At 54.0% G+C, this 18,996-nt stretch overlaps 2 protein-coding genes across 3 annotated transcripts; one reads left to right on the top strand and one right to left on the bottom strand.

Annotated features, from left to right (window-relative positions):
* Window positions 1-338: 338 nt before the first annotated feature.
* ZBTB4 (zinc finger and BTB domain containing 4) lies at window positions 339-14,801 on the bottom strand. 2 transcript variants are annotated; one of them, XM_036896241.2, is made up of 4 exons: window positions 14,634-14,801; window positions 7,056-7,125; window positions 5,540-6,615; window positions 339-4,891 (listed from the first exon to the last, which is right to left on the bottom strand). In XM_036896241.2, the coding sequence occupies exons 3-4, from the start codon at window positions 6,604-6,606 to the stop codon at window positions 2,959-2,961; spliced, it is 3,000 nt and encodes a 999-aa protein (XP_036752136.1). In that variant the 5' UTR covers window positions 6,607-6,615; window positions 7,056-7,125; window positions 14,634-14,801; the 3' UTR covers window positions 339-2,958. The 2 variants fall into 2 exon arrangements, with proteins under 2 accessions (XP_036752136.1, XP_036752137.1); XM_036896242.2 differs by lacking the exon at window positions 14,634-14,801 and adding an exon at window positions 7,868-12,589.
* SLC35G6 (solute carrier family 35 member G6) lies at window positions 13,694-17,999 on the top strand. Its single transcript, XM_057499488.1, is given in 5 exon segments — window positions 13,694-13,715; window positions 14,475-15,029; window positions 15,086-15,144; window positions 16,386-16,605; window positions 16,608-17,999. Coding segments are annotated over 5 exon segments (1,620 nt in total). The 3' UTR covers window positions 17,372-17,999.
* The last annotated feature ends 997 nt before the right edge of the window (window positions 18,000-18,996 follow it).

The following is an 18,996-nucleotide window of genomic DNA, read 5'->3' as shown; positions in this document are numbered from 1 at the left end:
TGTGCCCGTTTCCTTTTAATTTGGAGAAAAGGTTGCACCCGGTTTAAGGCAGGGCCTTCATGGGACATGAAGATCTTGTGCCCAGCAGGACTGAATTAATGTTTCTGTTTGGAGGTCAGGCCAAAGTCAGCTGGAGCCTAGTGCCTAGTGCAGCAATTACAGTTATGTACCTAGGGTCAGTTAGCCCTCACACCTACTCAGTTGCTGGAAGTTGTTGTCCTAAGAGGGACAATAGGGCTACAATTCCCAGGGATCCCTGTGAAACAAGGTAAGCATGTTCCTTTCCAGCCAAACCCAATAGCCACGCAAATAATTGCACCTAGCATCCCACTGCGGAGCACAGTTTGTTTGTCTTGTTGGTTTATTGGCCTAGAGAGTTGGACACACACACAGTTGCGGAGATAAATATTGGTCAGTTTCTCTAAATCTGGGTCCTCACTACATATAGAGCTAGAGTCTGTAGGATTCTAAATCTTGCGTGCGGTGGCACAGAACCAGTGGCCTTCTCACCCGACCATCACCCTTCTTCCCAGGGAACATGGGGAAAGAGGACACAAACTGCTAATAAGACTTAATGCTTTCCGAAAGACAAGATTGCAAAATCCCAAATTTCAAACATCTGAAATTTACAATATTCAAGTCCCCCAACTCTGATACATCTTACACTTTAATCTCCATTTTGCCACAATCTAATTTGTTGCCCAGAACCACCAAATTCTGGAAACTATTTTCCTAAGTCATATTTTCAAAAAAATAAATGTCTACAGTCGCAGTTCTCCCAAACTGTCCATGGTTTTAGAATTTTGACCTGTTCTGAAATTTAAATTCCCCACCTGGCCCATCCTCAACGCCTTCCATTTCCTGTGTCTTTTGCCTCAGAGGAGTGCAGGTTAAGGGTATAGGAGGACTGTCATTGCATCTGTCCCCTGCCTCCACGGCCTTCCTCAGTCTCTCCTGTGGTTCCGCTGTGTGTGTGTGTGTGTGTGTGTGTGTGTATATATATAAGTATATATATATAATTTGTGTGTAGATATATATATGCATTCTTTATTATGTACTTTTTTCTGCAGTTTTTCTAAAGTGCCAGAAATAAGATTTGTGGGAATTTTTTTAGTGACTTTTTTTTTTTTTGCATTTTTCCCTGTTTTAAATTTTTTCCCCCTTAAAAATTGGAACTTGGTACATTCAGTAGGAAACTCTTCACTCGGACTGTGGCCAAGACCAAGAAAAGTGCAAAGAGACAGAGGAGGAGTGAAGGAGCCACACTCCTCCGCGGTTAACATTCAGGGAGCCTGTCAAAAATCTCCACCTTACTCTGCTAGAGGGTGAGAGGGGCAGAGGACGCTCCTATCCCTCCCCTCCAACTCACCCCCCTCCAAAAGCCATGATCTTGCCCTTTCAGCAGCTGTTGAGAAGGCAGCCATCTTGGCCCTAGAAAACAGTAGCTGGAAAAAAGCTTGCCATTTGACGACAGCAACTTTTCCCCTCTTTAAACTGCACTCCTCTAATTCCCATGTGTCATATTTGCTCCCCAAAACTGGCTCTCCCTTTGTGGGCTGTTTTTTTTTTTTTTTTTTTTTTTTTGCGGGGAGGATGGCTGGGATGGGAAATGTTTATCTAATCACAGAATGGGGAGGCCCAGTTATCAAAGAGAATTAGGAACAAACATTTCTTCAACTCCCCCACTGGAAGGAAACATAGGGACCCCTGACCAGGGTTAACTAGTGCAAATTAGGGATTAGGGACTATTTAAGGTCCCTGCAACCCATACCTAGGCTGGGATCTTTGGGTGTGGGGAACTGAGACGAAGATGGGGTGTTAAGGTGCTATTCTGGAGAGAAAGTTGGTGGGAATACCCCAAAGCCCACCACGGGAGTAGGATGGTTCCCCAAAAACCACCTGGAGTGATTGGTGAGGGAAGCAACACTGGGGAAGATGAGGGTACAGGTAAGGTTGAGAGGTCATGTGCAAATTTCGGGCTTACCCACCCATCCAACTCCCATCATTTTTCTGGCTATTTGGTCTAGTCTGGGAGAAACCATCAGGAAAACAGTAGATTTCCTTCCCCATCCCATGTGGAGCTCCTCCCTACTGGCCCCAAATCTGGTTTAGCCCAGAAGAGGCCATCTGTAGAGGCAGGAAGAGGTGTGATCTACTCACCTCTTTCGCCTTGGAAGAATCTGGGGCTCACTGGATTTGGGGGTCAAGATAGGGCCAAGATTGGTGCCACCCTGGGCTGGGAAAGTGCTCAGCCATGGAACAGACAGGTAGCCCTCCCTCCAACATCTCCCTGACCTGGATTGGGAGAGGCCATCTCCAGAGTCTAGGAGTACAAGGAGGAATATGGAAGATCCAATGGCATGGAAGCCAAGGAAGGCGTGGCATCTTTACATGAAAGAAATGGACACAGAAACCCACCCTTGGGAAGAATAGAATCCAAACCCATGCTCCCAGATGGGTGGTTGTCAGGTTTCACAATGGTCTGGTCCAGGCCCTGGGCCACAAAGAATGGAATGTGCTAGGAAGCATCTGGGCAAGGGCTTAGAGGAAGCCTCAGAATGAGGGGGGAGCATTAGGTGAGAGTGATGGTTTCCCCCTAGGTTTACAAATCAGGGGGGTAGGTTAGACATTCAGAGCTGGTGGGGGCCATGAGTAGAGATTCATTTACGTATATTGCTCAGTTGCCCCAAGGGCTGGAAAAGGGATGGGAGCTGGCCCTGCCCGACAGAGGCCATTCCCTGGAGGAAAACTGAGGAGAACCACCGAAGATCCCTTCCCAGGAGACGGGAAAACTACAATCTCACACAAAGCAGCCTGACCCCTGAGCTCCAGGGGCCCCTGAGTCCCTGCACAACAGTGTGGAGGGGCTCCCAAGGGGCAGGGAGGCCAGGAAGCTAGTAGTGGTGGGGGATTCAGGGAAGATGGCATCTGGTGAAAGGGGGGATTGAGGTCCAGAACTCACCCCACATCTCCCTTCTGTGTTCTCTCAACCCCTGCCCTTTCCCCTTCTCCCTTAGGTGGTACTGGAGGAAGAGTTGGAGGGGGTGGAGTTGGGGGAGTAGGTGGTGCTGCTTGAGGATTGACTGCGTAGCTGAAGACCCCTGGTAGGAAGGGAAGGGCCCCCCCACTCTTCTCATCAGGTAGGACCATGTTAAGAGCAACCGGGAGAGCAGCCAAGTTGCTGAAGTTGTAAGGGTAGGCAGCAAGGAGCTGGGGGCCATAGACGAGTGGGTAGGGCTCAGGGTAGAAGGTGACCTTGGCAGCCCCCAACCCCTCCATCCGGTCCCCCTCCCCAGCTCCCACTGACCCCTCACTCCCAGGTTTTCCCCTGCCCCCGCCAGGTTCCCGGTTGCCCCCGATCAGAGCCAGTGGAAATTCCTGCACAGGTGGGTATGCGTAGGTGCCCCCTCCCACCACTGGGGGTTCCTCACCCCCCGAGATTACAGGGTCCTGGAGTGAGGCAGTCCCAGAAGCTTCGTCAGCAGCAGCGCTCCCGCCACCTGCCTCCCCGCTGGATGAGGAGACTTGCATCTCCTGGGGGGCCTCCTCCTTGACATCCCCAGGTCTGGTGCCAGCACTGCCCTTGGAGTAGGCAATGACAGGTGTGGGGGTGCCCCCGGGCCGCTCGGCAGCATGCCTCTGCCCGTGGCGGCTCAGGGCAGCTGCCGTCTTGCACACCTTGGCACAGTGAGGGCAGGAGAAACGGGTGGTAGGCCTACGCCCAGCCCGGGAGCTATGGGAGCCCCCACTGTGGGCCTCCTGGTGCTTGCGCAGCTTCCTCAGGGTGGCGAATGTCTGGGCACAGTCCCCACAACGGTGCCTCCGCTCGCTGCGGGCACGTCCTGCGGGGCCCTCAGCCCCTGAGGTCTCCTCCCAGCTCCTCCGCTCCAGCTTCTGTCTCCAGCGAGGTGGCCGGCGGCTTCTGGGCATCCCGTTGCCCCCACTGCTGCCCGCGCCTGCCGCTCCAGCCTTGCGCTTGGGCTTGTATGAGTAGTATGGCCTCCAGAGCTGGTCCTCGCCCCCAGCCTTTGATTCCTCCTCATCCTCCTCGTCCTCCTCATCCTCCTCTTCATCCTCCTCGCTCTCCTCCACCTCCTCTCCGCTCAGCTCCCCAGGACGCAGGTCAGTTTCTGAGATGCGGCGCTTGACGATGGCCTCCTCCCCAATTCGCACAGTGATCTGACACAGTGGCGGTGGGGCCTGTAACTGAGAGGGGCCCCGGCCAGGCCCTGCAGGGGGGCCCCCGCCCCCGCCAATGCCCCCAGCAGGCTTGGCCGTGTAGGTCAGAGTCCTTCCGGCCCGTGGGGTCCTGCCCTTGGCCTCTTCTGTGGCCATGCCGGGCCCTGCGGCTGTTGCTGGGCTGCCCGCTGTGGCTGGGCTGGTTGGTGTGGCTGCAGGCTCAGGGGGAGGGGGTGGGTACTCACGCTTTTTGGGGGGCCTTGGAGGAGCAGTGTAAGTGATAACTGAGGCGGCTTGGGCCCCCCCTGTGCTGGCTGGCCCACCCCCGGCTCCACCACTGCTACCGCCTCCGTGAACAATGACAGAGGGAGCTGGGTGGGCAAAAGTGATGACAGAGGGTGGGGGGCCAGGCTGTGGGGCAGATGGGGGTCCGGGTGCTGGGCTGGCTGGCATTGCTGCAGGGGCCGGTGTGTTGAGGCTTGGAGAAAGAGGGGCCTCGGGGGCTCCCTGACTGTAGGTCTTGTAGGGCCGCTTGGCTGCCCGCATGGGGAGCAGGCGGTACAGCTTGAGGGTATTGAGTTTGGGCTTGTAGCCTCCATTGGGGGTCTTTTCACTTGCTAGGAGGCCTGGGCTGATGCCATGGAAGGCTCGCTGGTGGGTCTTCAGGTTATAGTAGGTGACAAAAGTCTCCCAGCAGAAGATGCACTGGTACCTAGGTCAGGACACAGGGAACAGGCCAGGGACAGAGCCACTTGAGTCGGGCCCTGAAGCCAGGGCCTCAGCCTCCCAGGTTCCCTACCACCTTCTACTCAGACCTTAATTCCCCCAGCCTTTGCCCACTCTCATGCTGCTTTTCCCATCCTGCCAACCTTAGGAGGGGCACCAGTCCTAGCTCAGTGCCCCTCCACACCGGCTGTGAGACGCTAGGCCTCTGTGAACTGGAAATAATCACACACCTTACCTAACTCACAAAACCTCTTTCTGAAGTGCAAATGACAGAATGGGGAATGTCTCATGAGCAGGGACATGTCACGGAAGTGCTGTTGTAACTACTGATGAACATGCCTGTGCTCCTCATGGGCCCTTCCTGGGAGGACAACTTTCTCTTGCCTCTTCGGCCCTCTCCACAGCACCAAGCTAGGACATGGACGTGCGATAAACAGCAGAAGGAACTGGGGCTGCAGGCAGGCGATGGGCAAGTGATGGAGAGCAGGTGAGCAGAGGCCAGTGGGTGAGCAGGCCAGCCTCACGATAGCTTTCTAAGCCCCAGGCTCTGCCCACTCCCTCCCTTGTCCATGTGGTCCCTGAATACTGACTCGACCCCTCCACCCTCACATCCCCAGCCCCCCAGGCTACTCACCTGCGCTCCCCAGTGTGCCACACCTCGTGCTTGGTGCGGTACTCAGCCAGAGCAAACACCTTCTCACAGTAGCGGCAGGGATACTTCCTCCGCCACGAGTGTACATTGCTGTGCCTCTTCAGGCTGGACAGGGTCACGTAGGAGCGCTCACAGGCCGCACACACATACAGCACATGGCCGCCCACCACCTTCACCACGTGCTCAGGGCCACCTCGGAAGCCCACTTGTGGGGGCAGGGCTGAGGCATCCACTCCTGCAGGACCACTGGGGCCAGAGCCCCCAGCTCCCAGCCCTGCAGACCCCCGAGTGCCGGCCCCCCGTTGGCACTGCGCCTCATGGGTCTGTAGCCGTTTGGGGTGGATGAAGCTTTTCCCACATTGGGGACAGGGGAGGGACCGCCGAGGCATGGGGGACTGCGAGTCAGAGGCCTGGGACCCAGCCCTGTCGCCCTCCCACTCCCCGGCTGGCCCAGGCCCAGACCCGAAGCTGTCCTCTTCAGGCTGTGAGGTGGCCATGGGGACTGGGCCAGGAGGTACCCAGGCATCACCTCCCTCCCCCAGGCCCTGCAGGCGAGAGATGCCCAGACGCCGCCCCAGAGCTCCAATCTCAGCCACAGCTGCTCCGTCCCCTCCGCCACCAGGTAGTGCAAGTCGGGCGCTATAGATGAAGTTGAGGACATCAGAGAAGGCAGCTGCCGGGACCCCTGGTAGCTCCAGGACCCGGGGTGGGGATGAAGTTGGGGGTGAGGCTGGAGGGGGAGAGGAGGAGGAAGAGGAGGAAGAGGAGGAGGAGGAACAAGAGGAGGAGGAAGAGGAGGCTGCTGTGGTGGCGGTAGGGTTGGGGGCTGGGCCCCCAGTAACTGGTGGGGGAGGCAGTGGGGCTGAAGCAAGCAGGGCCTCTCTGAAGAAGGGACTAGATGCAGCTAGGACGCTGCGGTGAGCAGGGAACTTGGTGTCTCCAGCTATGAGGGTGACGTCACAGAAGAGGCCACGGAGCCGTTGCTCATTGAGCTGGCGCAGGACGGCAGGGGCATGGGACGGGTCCGTCACCTCTGCTGGGGGGGGCATGGTGCCAGCCTAGATAGAGGAGAAGAGGCCGGGGGGGATCTCAGAGGCTGGGCTGAGGACAGGGCCCTCTAAGATCAGGGATAGTTGCTGGGAGGGTGTTGGAGGTGGCAGGTTAGAGATTAGTAGAAAGCTGACAAACTTCTGCTCACAGAAGTCAGGTGACCTTAGCCATCCACGTCTGGCCAGTGTCCATATCAGTATGTTAAACATCTGGGGCTGGAAGAGGCCAGGAATACCTCAGTCATGATGAAGGTCAAAGACTGAAAACCTCTCAAGTTGCAGACTAGAGGAAGCCTTGGACACCTCTCTCCCCCTGGGAGGAGGAGGAAGCCTCCAGAGCAATGGATGACCATTTCACAAGACTCCCCAGCCTGACAGAATGGCTGCCCTTGCTGGCCTACTGTCTTAGGCCCAATTTCTTGAGCTGCAGATCTCCCGCACCAGCTCACCTGAGAACACAGCCAACATGAAGCAGAGCGGGGGTGGCTCAGCAAGTCCCTTCTGCGGAGCTTCTTCCTTCTGTGAAGAAACAGAAACCCTGTCCTGAGGAAGGGAACTGGGAAAGAAAGGACTCCAGGAGGTGGGGATGGTGCAGCACTTGGGGTCAAGAGGATGTCTGGTCTGCTCTGCAGACCCTAACCCTCCCAGGAGCCTGTCAGGTTATTTATTTAGCTGCATCCAAAGGGACCTAGGAGGTCACACAGATAATTGCAAAGCCTTGTTCTACCAGCCCAGAGAAGTATAGGATCAAGATAATTTGCATAAGCCCAATTCACCTCAAAACAGTACAGCAGCGTAGTTCAATCTCCGTAGGTCCCAAGAGGCCTGCTGGACCATTCTCAAGTCCCTTTGGCCCGGTCTTCAGGGCTCAAAGGAAATCAAAGATTTGCATGTTGTCTTTCATTATACTGGTACATTTACATATCAAAATGGACTTGCTAGAGCTTTTTTATTGAACCAACCTGCTAAATATTCAAATTAGGAGAGTACACAGCCTGACGGACACATGCACACACAGAGGCACGCATGTGCAACGCACACTAGCCCCATAAATCTTAGAGGGGTTTCTGTCCCAGGTGCAGATGACCACCAAAGATCACAGATTCATACATGCGTGCCAGCTTGCTCCAGTCTCCAGGAGGCACTGGGAAGCCACCAAACCAGGAATGAGGAAGCTTGTGTCCCATTCCTTACTCTGAGAGCTAGTGTCTCTTGGATTTTGGTTTAAAAAGTGGGGGAAGGGACGCAACCCCTACCTCACCTCTTGCTGCTGGGAGGCTGATCCAAAAGGAATAGCAGGCAACCCAAAATGTGCGCTGTGGTAGTCACAGGTCACTGCACAGAGAACACATCACAGCCACTTCCCCTGTGGGCACAGCCAGGGCTTTGGGGTCCCATTTTTCCAGTTGAAGATCTGAATTTCAGAGCCTTACAATAACTTAGCCAAAGTCACACGAGCTGGTAATAAGTGCACCCAGTTCACACAACTAGACCTGCTGACCTGAGCAGAACTCCCGGCCCCTCTCGCCCACCTTCCACAAAGCTTGGGAACACTCTCCTTCCAAATGCTCTGGGTCTCACATGTCCTCCAAAGTGGTCTCATCAGGATTTTCTCATACAATTACCACTCCACCCCGCAAAATGCTCTTTCCCATCATTACTCATACTATCTCGATGTAAAGGCCTTCCCTCTACAGTCCATTTTACTTTCCCTAAACTCTGCTCTGACTCTTCTCCTGGAGGAGGAAGGTGGTAAAAAGGGGTGATATTCAAAAGTTCTGACAGCCCCGAATGCCAGGCCCACATTAGTCCTGGGTCAAACAAGGCCTCCCACCCACTCACGTGATAGCCACCAGGACCCCCAAGAGTCAGTGCCTTACTTACCTCATTGGCTCCCTATTTTTAGATTTCCCACTTTAAATTGACAGATGATGCCCACATATACCAGGTGATATATGCTCACCCAAGGATATATGACCAGTTAATAGTAGGGCTTGGGTTTGATTTCAGGAAGTGTGGCTTCAAAGTCCTTGACACATCAGGATGGACATGTTTACAGCTGTGATATTGTGATATAATAAGAAATACATACATTTGGTCTCATCCCCATTCCTGACACAGAGCTCCCCAAACTCGTACAAGCTCCCAAGTGATAGGGATGCTAGGAGCATCTTCTGTTCTAAGAATTGGTCTTTGACCCTGGTTCCTGACACCAAGCTCCTAAATCCCTTAGAATTTCTGGGTGATGGGAACATCTTTTGTTCTATGAGGTGATTCTGGGTGGACTCCTGGATGGCTTCAGGAGGGTGGCTGGTCTCCAAAGAGACCAAGCCGTACTTAGAAACCCTCCTACCCAACCCTAACCTTTGGGGAGGGGAGAGGACCTCAAATTGAGTTAATGATCAATCATGCCTACATGATGAAGCCTTCATAAAAATCCATAAACTTTGGAGTTCAGAGAGCTTCAGGGTTGGTAAACACATCCACACAGCACACCCCAACTTAGTGGTGACAGAAGCTCCTGCACTCGGGACCATTCCTGGCCTCACCCTATGTATCTCTTCATTTGGTTGTTCATCTGTATCATCATATCCTTTATTATATAATAAACCAGTAACCGTGTTTACCTCAGTTCTCTGAGCCATTTTAGCAAATTACTGAATCTAAGGAGGGGGTCATGGGAAACCCCAATTTGAAGCTTGTCAGTCAGAAGTCCCAAGCTTGTGCTTGGCATCTGAAGTAGGGGAAGTGTTGTGGGACAGAGCGCTTAACCTGTTGGATCTGACACTATGTGCAGAATACAGTAGCAGCATTGAATTGAATTGTAGGACACTCACCTTGTTTCACTGAATTGGTGTGAGAAAAACCCACACATTTGGTGTCAGAAGTAGACATTTCTGGTGTTTGTGTTTGAGTAGAGCATATAGAAAAAGCTGTGTTTTTCTTTCAAGAGCACCCATTAGGGCCCCTGTTAGCCCATCTACTACCTTTGTGAAAATTAAAGGGGAAAAAATTAGAGAACAGGCCCCTTCATCCAGGAAGCAGCAGCTCTACCGAGGTGAGCAAAACAAAGCTTGGATGCCAGGCCTCCACTCACTCCCTTGGCCAGGCCTGCCACCCCCTGCACAGCCATACGGGCTTGGTGCCTACTGAGGTGTGGCTGTGTGCTGCCTGCCAACATAATTGGATGAGGCCTCTCAGGGCTTCTTGGAACCACCAAGGCCACAGCTGGCCTGGCCCTTAGAGATCACCTAGAATCATCATCATGGTACTTACAGTCGCCATTTATGAAATACTTATTGTGACCTAAGTATAATGCTAAGCATTTTATCTGCATCATCTCATTTCAAAACCCAAAAGGGCCACAGTGAGGCAGGGGCTGTCATCAATCCATTGTACATGTGAGGAAACTGAGGCTTCACATCCACTGTATTACTCACTTTCAGGTAGAGAGCAATGTGATGGCACGGTGATCTACCCCTGGTTTCACTGCTAACCAGGTCAGGATTTGGATCCAGCTCTCTTAGTGCAACCGCCCCATCACTGGCCACGGCCTATAAGGGTCCATTATCATTACAAGGGAGGTGGAAAAGACACTAGCTCTCTGACCCGGAGCCAGTTAGTAATTTTTCTGTGTCTCAGTTACCTCGTCTATAAGATGAAGATAATGAAGAGGTCTAACTTCGCAGGACTGTTTTGGGAATGTTAAATGAGTGAGTAACTGGCAGCACCTGGCAGAGTGCCTGGCACACAGGAAGTTCTCACAAAGTGCTAGCTCTTATTATCATCTTGGACCTCAGTCCTGGGAAATGGTTGGGGGGAAGTAGTAAAGAAAAAGAGGCAGCACTCAGGCTTCATGGTAGGTTTGGTGGCTGTGGTTTTTAGTTTTTATTTGTTTTTACTGTTTTTTCTACTCTTGACTGGCTGTGTGATCTTAGAGGCGTGACTGAGGAGGGGATCTGAGCGCTACCACCAGACACACTCCCGTCTTGCTGTTCCCTGCTGGCAATGTCCTCAGACAGCCTCATGCCTTGCTGCCCTACCTCCTTTAAGCCTTGATTCAAAAGTCATCTTCCCCTGGAGGCCTCCCTGGCCACCCCCTACCTCCCTGAACTTCTGGTCCCTCTCCCCTACTTTATTTTTCTCCTTGGCATTTCATAAAATACATTGTTCATTTACCTTTACAACGTAAGCTCCAAGGGAGGGAGAGATTCTCATCCGCTTGTTCACTGCTATCTCCAGTGCTTAGAACAGTCTCTGGTACATAATTTTTTGACAAATGAACGAACCTACCTTCTTCATAGTCTGCCTGGAGTCTGTCCACCCTCAAAAAGGAAGCTATCCTCAATGCCAGACTGAGCTGGCTAGGAGCTGGGAATGATGAATTTAACTTCACCACTTCTGGGACATTCACTCTTTCCCTTCCATATGGTGCCTCATTTAATGATTTCCTCAAAATGGCTACCCAATTTTAAAGCTGAGGAAACTGAGGCTCACAGAGGGGTATACTTGCTCAAGGTCACACGGCTTGTGAGCAGCAGAGTCAAAATTCAAATCCAGGCCTGTGTGAATCCACAGGCAGTTTTTCCCTCTGTCATACTGCCAGATCCTGCTGTGAAGGGGCCTGTGGCTGGCCAGGGTTTACAGAAATCACCATGTGAGGGCTCCTGTGGTAAGTACTTTGGGGTTCAAATAATAAGGGTCCATTATTATTACAAGAGAGGTGGAAAAGGCACGGCCCTTTCCTTTGCTCCCCAAATCCAGCAGTCACCATGTCTGGCTGAATCTGTGGCCCAGCTTGGCGATGGCTCTGGAAGCCTTCCCTTCAACCTGCCTCTGGCCTCCAAACTAGCTCAGGTCCTTGTTAACACTCGCATGCTCCAGGGTTCTCTTGCCTCCAGGCTTACCTTTCACCTTACTAAGGGTCAATGTCGCCATCAAAGTCTCAGGTGGTATCACTCCTGGACTTGGAAACCTTCACTGGTCCCTGTTCACTTTAAAATAAAGCTCACATTTCTCAGCCAGGCATTCAAGGTCTAGCTGCAGTCTTCCTTTCTAAACCTGCCTTGTGTTTCCCTGCGAGCACCTGGTGTGCTCTCCAAACTCAACATGTTCCACGCCTCCGTGCCTTTGCCTATACTGGTGCCCCTGCTGCAAATGCAACCTTTCCCTAACCTCTCCTGCAAATTCCTCCAAAATGGTTAGATCTAACTTAAATGCCACCTCCCGCATGGCCAGCTCTGACCCACGGACAAGGGCAATCTCTCTTTTGCTTGGCTCATCAACATTTTGTGTCCCCGTGGCCAGCACCCAGCAGCAGATATTAGGTTCTCACTCTCCATGCTGGGACTCCGTGAGTCACTGTCGAAGACACCAGTCTTCTGGAATGGATTGGTGCAGGTGCTAAGTTATGTGGAAATTGGGAAGGTGTGTGTGTGTAGTGGATGCACAGAGGCCCACAGAAAGCTTCAGAAGGGCAGCAGAGGACAGCATATAAGAGCCCAAGATCTGGAACCTGACTGCCTGGGTTCAAATCCAGCTTTTCCTCTTACTACTAAGAGGCTTTGAGCTAAATTACTTAATTCTCGGGGCCTCAACTGTCTCATCTGAAAAAGGGAGATGTCCACTGGACATTTTGAAGACCAAATGAGTGACCACATGTAAAAGCACTGAGAACAATGCCTGCTGTAAGTGTGAAGTAAGTGTTTACCACTATTGTTACTAGCAAGGCTTTGGAGAGGGGAACCACAGTGGCTGGCACAGGATAGCCCCCAGACTGGAGCTACTTTCCAGGTATGTTTCCCATGTGCTACTCACTTACACCCCTGTCAGAAGATAGGCAGGGCAGGTAATTAGCCCCATTTTACAGATGAGGAATGGAGGCTCACTCGGGGAAAGTGCCAGTGAGGAAGTTGTAGAGCCAGAGCTCCTCAGTTCTAGTCTAGGCCTCCACCAGGCTGTCATGCACCTGTTGTGCAGGCCTCACCCAGCAGCCAGCACCCCCACCCCACCCCCACATCATGCAGGAAGGCCTGGCCGTAGTGCCCTCCCCGCCCCCCCATGCATACCCACCCTCCCAGCCAGGCCAGGCACAGTGCACGGAGCAGTGCACACTTGGAGCACAGCCCACACCCCTCCACATTTACAGAAGGGCACAGGCCCCAAAGGTGAGGAAAACCTGTTCTGAGGAATCTGCCTAGCGAGTGAAATCCGTTCCCAGACCCTTCCACAGTCGCAGGACAGCCCGGTGTGCGTCATAGAAGAGACGGAAAAGCAGAGATACCCATAAGGGGGGCAGAGAGAGGGTGAAGCAGGAGGAGGAGACAGAACTTCGTGTTTCTTTTTTACATTTCAGTGACAAGAATCACACCCGGTCTTTACATAAACATGGCCAAGGAGCCACCCTGTCCAAGTTCAGTTTACTTGCAGCCGCCAGGCCTCTTCTCCCGGTGACCCTGACATGCTGGGCAGCCAGTAAGGGGCAAGCACACAGACCCTGCACAAAGACTAGCTGGGCCACCCTGACAACACCCATGCCTCCTGCCTGCTGCCCTTGCTCTGCCTCATATTTATCTCTCTGCGTTCTTCACAACAGATCCCCACAGCAGCCCCAAACGGCCATTTAAACACACAGAAGGCAGGCATGCACGCACGCACAGCTTGTGGCTGATCTCTCCCGTCTGAGGCCCACATTGCCCTTGTCACGCCACCTCCCTCCCCACAAGTGTTTTCTGACCAGGTCGCCTCCCAGTCCAACAGCACAGACAGGCTCCTACAAACAACGTCACAAAAGAATCCCGTAGAGAATGTTGCAAACCACAACCTTCCCTTTGCTCGGGTGCCCATGGTCCCATAAACGTAACCTGCACATTCCACCCAGAGCCCCTCACACCAGTGCCAGCTGCCCTATCAGCACCTGAGTCACACCCTGGGGTTTCTCACTTCCCACAGGATCCATGGGACCTGAGTTCTGGACATGCACCCTGCATGCAACTGGCTCATCACACAGACACACAAACCCATCCAGTGGGCCATCCTTGCTAAGACTGGACCACACCTCAAGCAGGGCCACAGAAATGGGACCCAGATGGACACCTTCCAACTCAAAGGTACACAACTGCCCCTTCCAAATGCGCACATACACCCTCACTCCGGTGCCCTTCACAGCACATACACCATGCCAGCTATGCAGAAAACAACAGTTCATAAATAGATCATATGTGCAGCACAAAGCACATACGTGCATGAAAACACATGCTGGTAAAAAAACATACAGAAAACAGCACATCTAACAAACTCCGCATGTATCGTGCCCTGCTTCGAATGTGGACCTGTCACCCAAAGCCACAAGGCCACATCTTGTAATTCTGACCCAAGGCACTGGACACCCCTCCCTCTGAATTTTTGTCCCCATGGCCCACGCAGGGCCCTACCCAGACCCCTTGCTGCCAGACTAGAGGACAGTAGTGTCCAGGAGAGGTTTACCTTGCCCCACAACACAGCAGGAGTCACACAATATCCAGGACTCACAGCCACAACCCTGCCCCGACGGCACGGCAGCTCCAGGGCCCCCGTTCGCTGGCGCACCCCACACACCCCAACTCTGGGGCGCTTGGCGGCCCACCCCTCCCCCTCTCTGGCTGGCTCCTACGCCATCGCCCTCCCAGCAGCTTACCGCGCCGGCCCAGGCTCACACCCGCCCCACCCCACCCCCAACCTGCCCCACGGGGGGAGAGGGACGCTAGGCTGCAGAATTAACCCTTCAAATGGGGTGGGAGCGCGGCCCTTTCCACGGGCCCAGGCGATCGCGCCCCCACTGCCGTGGCCGGGTCGGACGCCTACCAGGGCCCCCTTAGTTGCCCCCCCAGCGCGGTGCGCGCCGGGAGGCGGGGCCAGGTTCAGCCCCCGACCCCTGAGCCCCCAGGTCAACCCCAAAGGGGAGCGGGCGCGGCGCAGGGCAGCTGGGACGGGGCCCAGCTGGTGGCTCCAGTCCACCCTGGCCCTGCCCGGTTCGCCCCGGGGCCCACCTGACTGCGATGGCGCCGCGTCCGCCAGGCCCGGCTCATCACCGTGGCCGCCCCCGGCCGCTCGGGTTTCGCCCGCCTCCGGCTCCGGCTCCGGCTCCGGCCCAGGCACCTCCAGCGCCCGGCCCCGGCCCGGCCCCGCTGCCGCCGCCGCCGCTGACATCATCGGCTCCCCCCGCCCCGGTCCTACCCCCACCTCCACCCCCGGAAACAGTACCCCCCCAGCGCCGCCGCCGCCACCGCCGAGAGGAGGCCGGCGCAGCGCAGCCGACACCGACGCGAGGCTCTGGGGCTCCGGCTCCGGGCGAGCGCGCCCGACGGCCCTCGTCCGGACCGACCTCGGGGAGGGAACGGCGCCGGGCAAGGCCGCCAGACGGCTGGGCACCGAGCAGGGAGCGGGTCTGGCGGCAGAACCCCCCCCCCCCACGCCGCACGACCACCCGCTCCCTGGGAAGGGACTCCCCGTCCCCCAACCCCCCGCTCGCCCTTCACTGATCAGTGCACTCCGCCCAGAGTACGCACACCCTCTCCGCCGACACACAACATGGCAGGCTCACAATCAGGCGCAGTGGGACCGGCAGACCCAGGCTCAGCAATACGGGGGCAGCCCTGGACACACACACACACCCTCCCTAGAAACGTACAGAGGCCGCCGCCAGGCCGCGGGCCAGGAAGGCCCCGGCCCTCCAGAACGGGCATACATAAATGACTACCAGTGCAGATGAACACGCAGCTTGGTATTTTGTCCCCACCGGCCAGATATAGCCACATCTATACACTTGTGCGTAAACGCAGAGGTCTTGATATGCGCCTCTTGGGACAGCACCAACAAAACACCAGGTGGAAGCACAGACAGAAGAGACGCATTCCTGAAACTCCAGAGGGACAGTCCCTGAGACTCCTCCCTGGTGTTCAAAAATTGACAGCTCAGGAGAAAGAGGAGCCAGTACTCAAATTCTTTCTCTAAAACCCCTCTGAAACAAGGTGACACATAAACAAATTAATTTAAAACCAAACACGTCTCATGACAGAGCTAGTTATAAAGAGAAAAAACAGAACCAGATGAACTTTGGAGTCACGGAGTTACAGACATAAAGCCCCAGGAGTGGGGAACAATGAGAAAATAGGCCCTCCCCCACCTCAGGGAGGTTCCTGCGAAGAACCTCCCACGTCCCTTCAGGAAGGTTCTAGGGAAGAACCCCACCCCCACTCTAACCAGGTCACAAGGGCTGGAACTCTGAAGGGCCCGGGTTCCCCTAAGCCAGGAGGAGAGGAGGAAGTCCAAGGAAAGATGGTGAGTGTAGGGGCCAGGGAGGCATAGCCCATTCTCTGTAGCTCCTGGCTGCCCCCATCCTCCTCCCCTAACACTTCCAAGCTGCCCTAGAGACATCCACAAATGAAATTTATAATGGTGTACTAAGACGTCCCTGGAACCTGTGACATCACACACACACAGCATCTGAAGCCACCTCCCCTTCCTCAAACCAACAGAGCATCCCTGGATCCTCTTTATCTCCTCCCATGAACAATTTAAAAGAAACAGTGCTCTAGGGCTGCTTACTCCCTGTTTCCTGCTTTAGAGGCTCACGGCCTCATTCATTTTTCAGGCCCATTCTAGCTCCCAGGAATTCCTGGGCAAGACAGCCTGGCCCTCTATTGTCCCACAGGGTCCTAGACCCCAACCTGGCATTTGTCCTGTCCCAGATCCCCTGGGCTGTGGCTGCCCTAATGCCCGAGCTCCTTTCTCCCTAACAGGCTGGCAGTCACCCCTACTTCAACCTGCTGGACTTCACCCAGCCATCGCCACCCTCCACTCCGCCCTACCTCCCCTCGAACCAGCGCTGCCGGCCCTCTAATGCCACCAAGGGTTTGCTTGTAGTCCTGCTGGGTGGAGGCCTCCTTACTGGCTTTGCAGGTGCCTTGTTCCGTATGGTTTACCAAGCTTCCCACTTAACCCCACTGGAGCTGCTCATCTGCTACTTAAACTGCATGACCCAGGGGTGGGACTTCCTGATGTCTGGGGCCAGGTCTGCCTCCATGTCCTGCTCAGTGTCCTCAGCATGGGATGTGCCTACAGTGCAGTTCAGTTGATACCTGCTGGTGATGCAGCCACCATCTGCAAAGTTTCTTCTTCCGTCTGCTCTGCTCTCCTTGCCCTCTGCCTTGAGAGCCAGGGTCTCAGCGGCTATGACTGATGCTGCTTGTTGGGCAGCACCTTGAGACTAATCATCATTGTGGGATCTGGACTAAGGACACTGCTGGAGGGAACCATGGGCTTGTACACTGCCATGGGCTACACACTCGCTTTCCTGGGTGGCCTCACACTGTCACTGGGGTTTCCCATGTGTTGCTCCCTGGACTTCCCCTCTTGCCTACCAACAGTGGCCTTCCTGTTTGACTTGGTGGGGTTGATGGTCTCTGTGCCAGGTCTCTTTATGATGCAGACCCCCGTGCTGCCCAATGTTCCTCTCAGTTGGAGCTGTGTGGGGGCAATGGGGATCCTTGCCATGGTCACCTTTGTGTGTGTGAGCTATGCTGTCACCAAGGTCCGCCCTGCTCTGGTGTGTGCTCTCCTGCACTCTGAGGTGGCGGTAGCCCTGTTGCTGCAGTATTATATGCTCTGTGAGATTGTGGCACCCTCTGACATCATGAGGGCAGGGGTCATGTTGGTCAGCATTGCCATCATGACTGCCCAGAACCTCAGGTGTGAGAGGGAAGGGCAGGGGGAGGAGCAAGATTGAATTTAAGAGCCTGAAGGTCAGGGTGTGTATGTGGGGGTGGGGGGGGGCAGGGGTAAATAGCAGGAGAGACTGCAATATAAACATGGGAGAACAAGTGCCTGGAAAAGAACTGGTGTGGGAGAGGGACACCCCTTGGAGTCAAGGGTGACTTGGGGACTTGGTGGAGAGGGACCTTCTAGAAGACCTAAAACTGATAGGGAAATATTTACAAGGTCAGCAATCTAGTCCAGGTGGCTCCCTTCTGCTTCTAACCTAGGACTGATGGGGAGTCTGTCCCTGCTACAGCACTCATAAAACCCCCAGCCCCACCCCCACAGGGCTGGAGAGCTTCTAACCTAGTGGTTCCCTCCTCCCCTTTATTCCTCTCTCCACTAGGTACTCACTCCCCCAATTCCCTTTTCCCCTTGCTTGCTGCTTACTTGCTGTGCACATAGAAATGTTGCAGATACGGAAGCAGAAAGACATATATTGCTACCCTTGCCTCTGTTTGGGGCTCAAACCTTGGTAGATTACTCCCCTCTCAGACCGCTGGTGTAAAATAAAACCTCAACACTCCAAGACCTCCGAGTGCCGCTTGGTTCTTCTATCAGCGATCCAGTCCAGGTTTTTCAGGTTTTCCGTGACAAAACAAGCCTGGGGACCAAGAAATGTGGAGTCTAGGTTGGGGCTTGGAAATCAGGGCATAACTAAAGGGTAAGTGAAATCTGCAGAGCAAATCAAAGGGGCTGAGCCAGCCAGGCCATGAGCCGTGAGAAGGATTTTTCCCTCAGAGGCAGAGAGAAGAGCACTGTGGCTGGAGTGTTGGGGGCTTTCAGGCAAACAGAGCAAGCAGCTAGAGGTAAGGAGTGTGCCTTTTTTCCGAGCAATGGTTTTCCTTCCTTGTAGTTATGCCTCTCCACCTGTTGGGGGAGCATTGTGTATTTTCCTCGGTCCTTGTCCGCGCCACGACAAAGAATTGAAGGGCAGAGACACAGTGAAGCAGAGTAAAGTTTTATTTAAAGTTACTTAGAGAAAAAGTGCAGCAGGCAACCTCAGCGAGGAGAGGCGTCCTGAAAGGTTGGAGAGAGAGAGTTTAAGATTAAACGGTTATACACTTAGAAAGTGCGGGCGACCTCAGAGAGAGGAGCACCCCGAAAGGTAGAGGGTTCCCCCTTTTAAGGATTCTTCAGGAATGTGACTAAGGGCTGGGGGTGCAGACCTGTTAAGTGGTTTTTGAATACTTAGAATTAACTTAACACAAGGAACTGCCTGCTCTGATTTTTCCAGCTTCTTGGTCTGGGAGCATATCTAACAAGACTGCCTGCCCAGCCCCCAAGGTGGGCTGAGTTATTGTCTGTTTGCTAAAGAGTAAGTTAAGAATCTTACTTCTTAACTTCCTGGTTGTTAAAATGCAATCTTATCTTTAAGATGGAATCCTTCCTGCCTTTTACTATGTTGTCTATGGCTGGGCCTGCATGCTAAATTAGTTGCCTAGGTGTAAACAACTTGATTAGGGCCGAAGGAGAAAAAAACAGTATATAGGTAAAATTATAAAATAAGCTGGGCCTGCATGATTAACACAATAAAGACATGGGCTATGCTGAGGTACCCTCCTTTATCTGGGGAATATTCAAACATTTCAGGCC

Source organism: Manis pentadactyla, chromosome 4 (assembly GCF_030020395.1).
Source record: "Manis pentadactyla isolate mManPen7 chromosome 4, mManPen7.hap1, whole genome shotgun sequence".
Lineage (NCBI taxonomy): Eukaryota > Metazoa > Chordata > Mammalia > Pholidota > Manidae > Manis > Manis pentadactyla.
This window is presented reverse-complemented; position numbering and strand designations above follow the sequence as displayed.

Excerpts from the sequence above, each read along its gene's own strand:
- ZBTB4 (XM_036896241.2), bottom strand. The coding sequence starts at position 6,606 with ATGCCCCCCCCAGCAGAGGTGACGGACCCGTCCCATGCCCCTGCCGTC. Across the intron at positions 4,892-5,539 it reads TGGCACACTGGGGAGCGCAG|GTACCAGTGCATCTTCTGCT; the intron begins GTGAGTAGCCTG and ends GTCCTGACCTAG.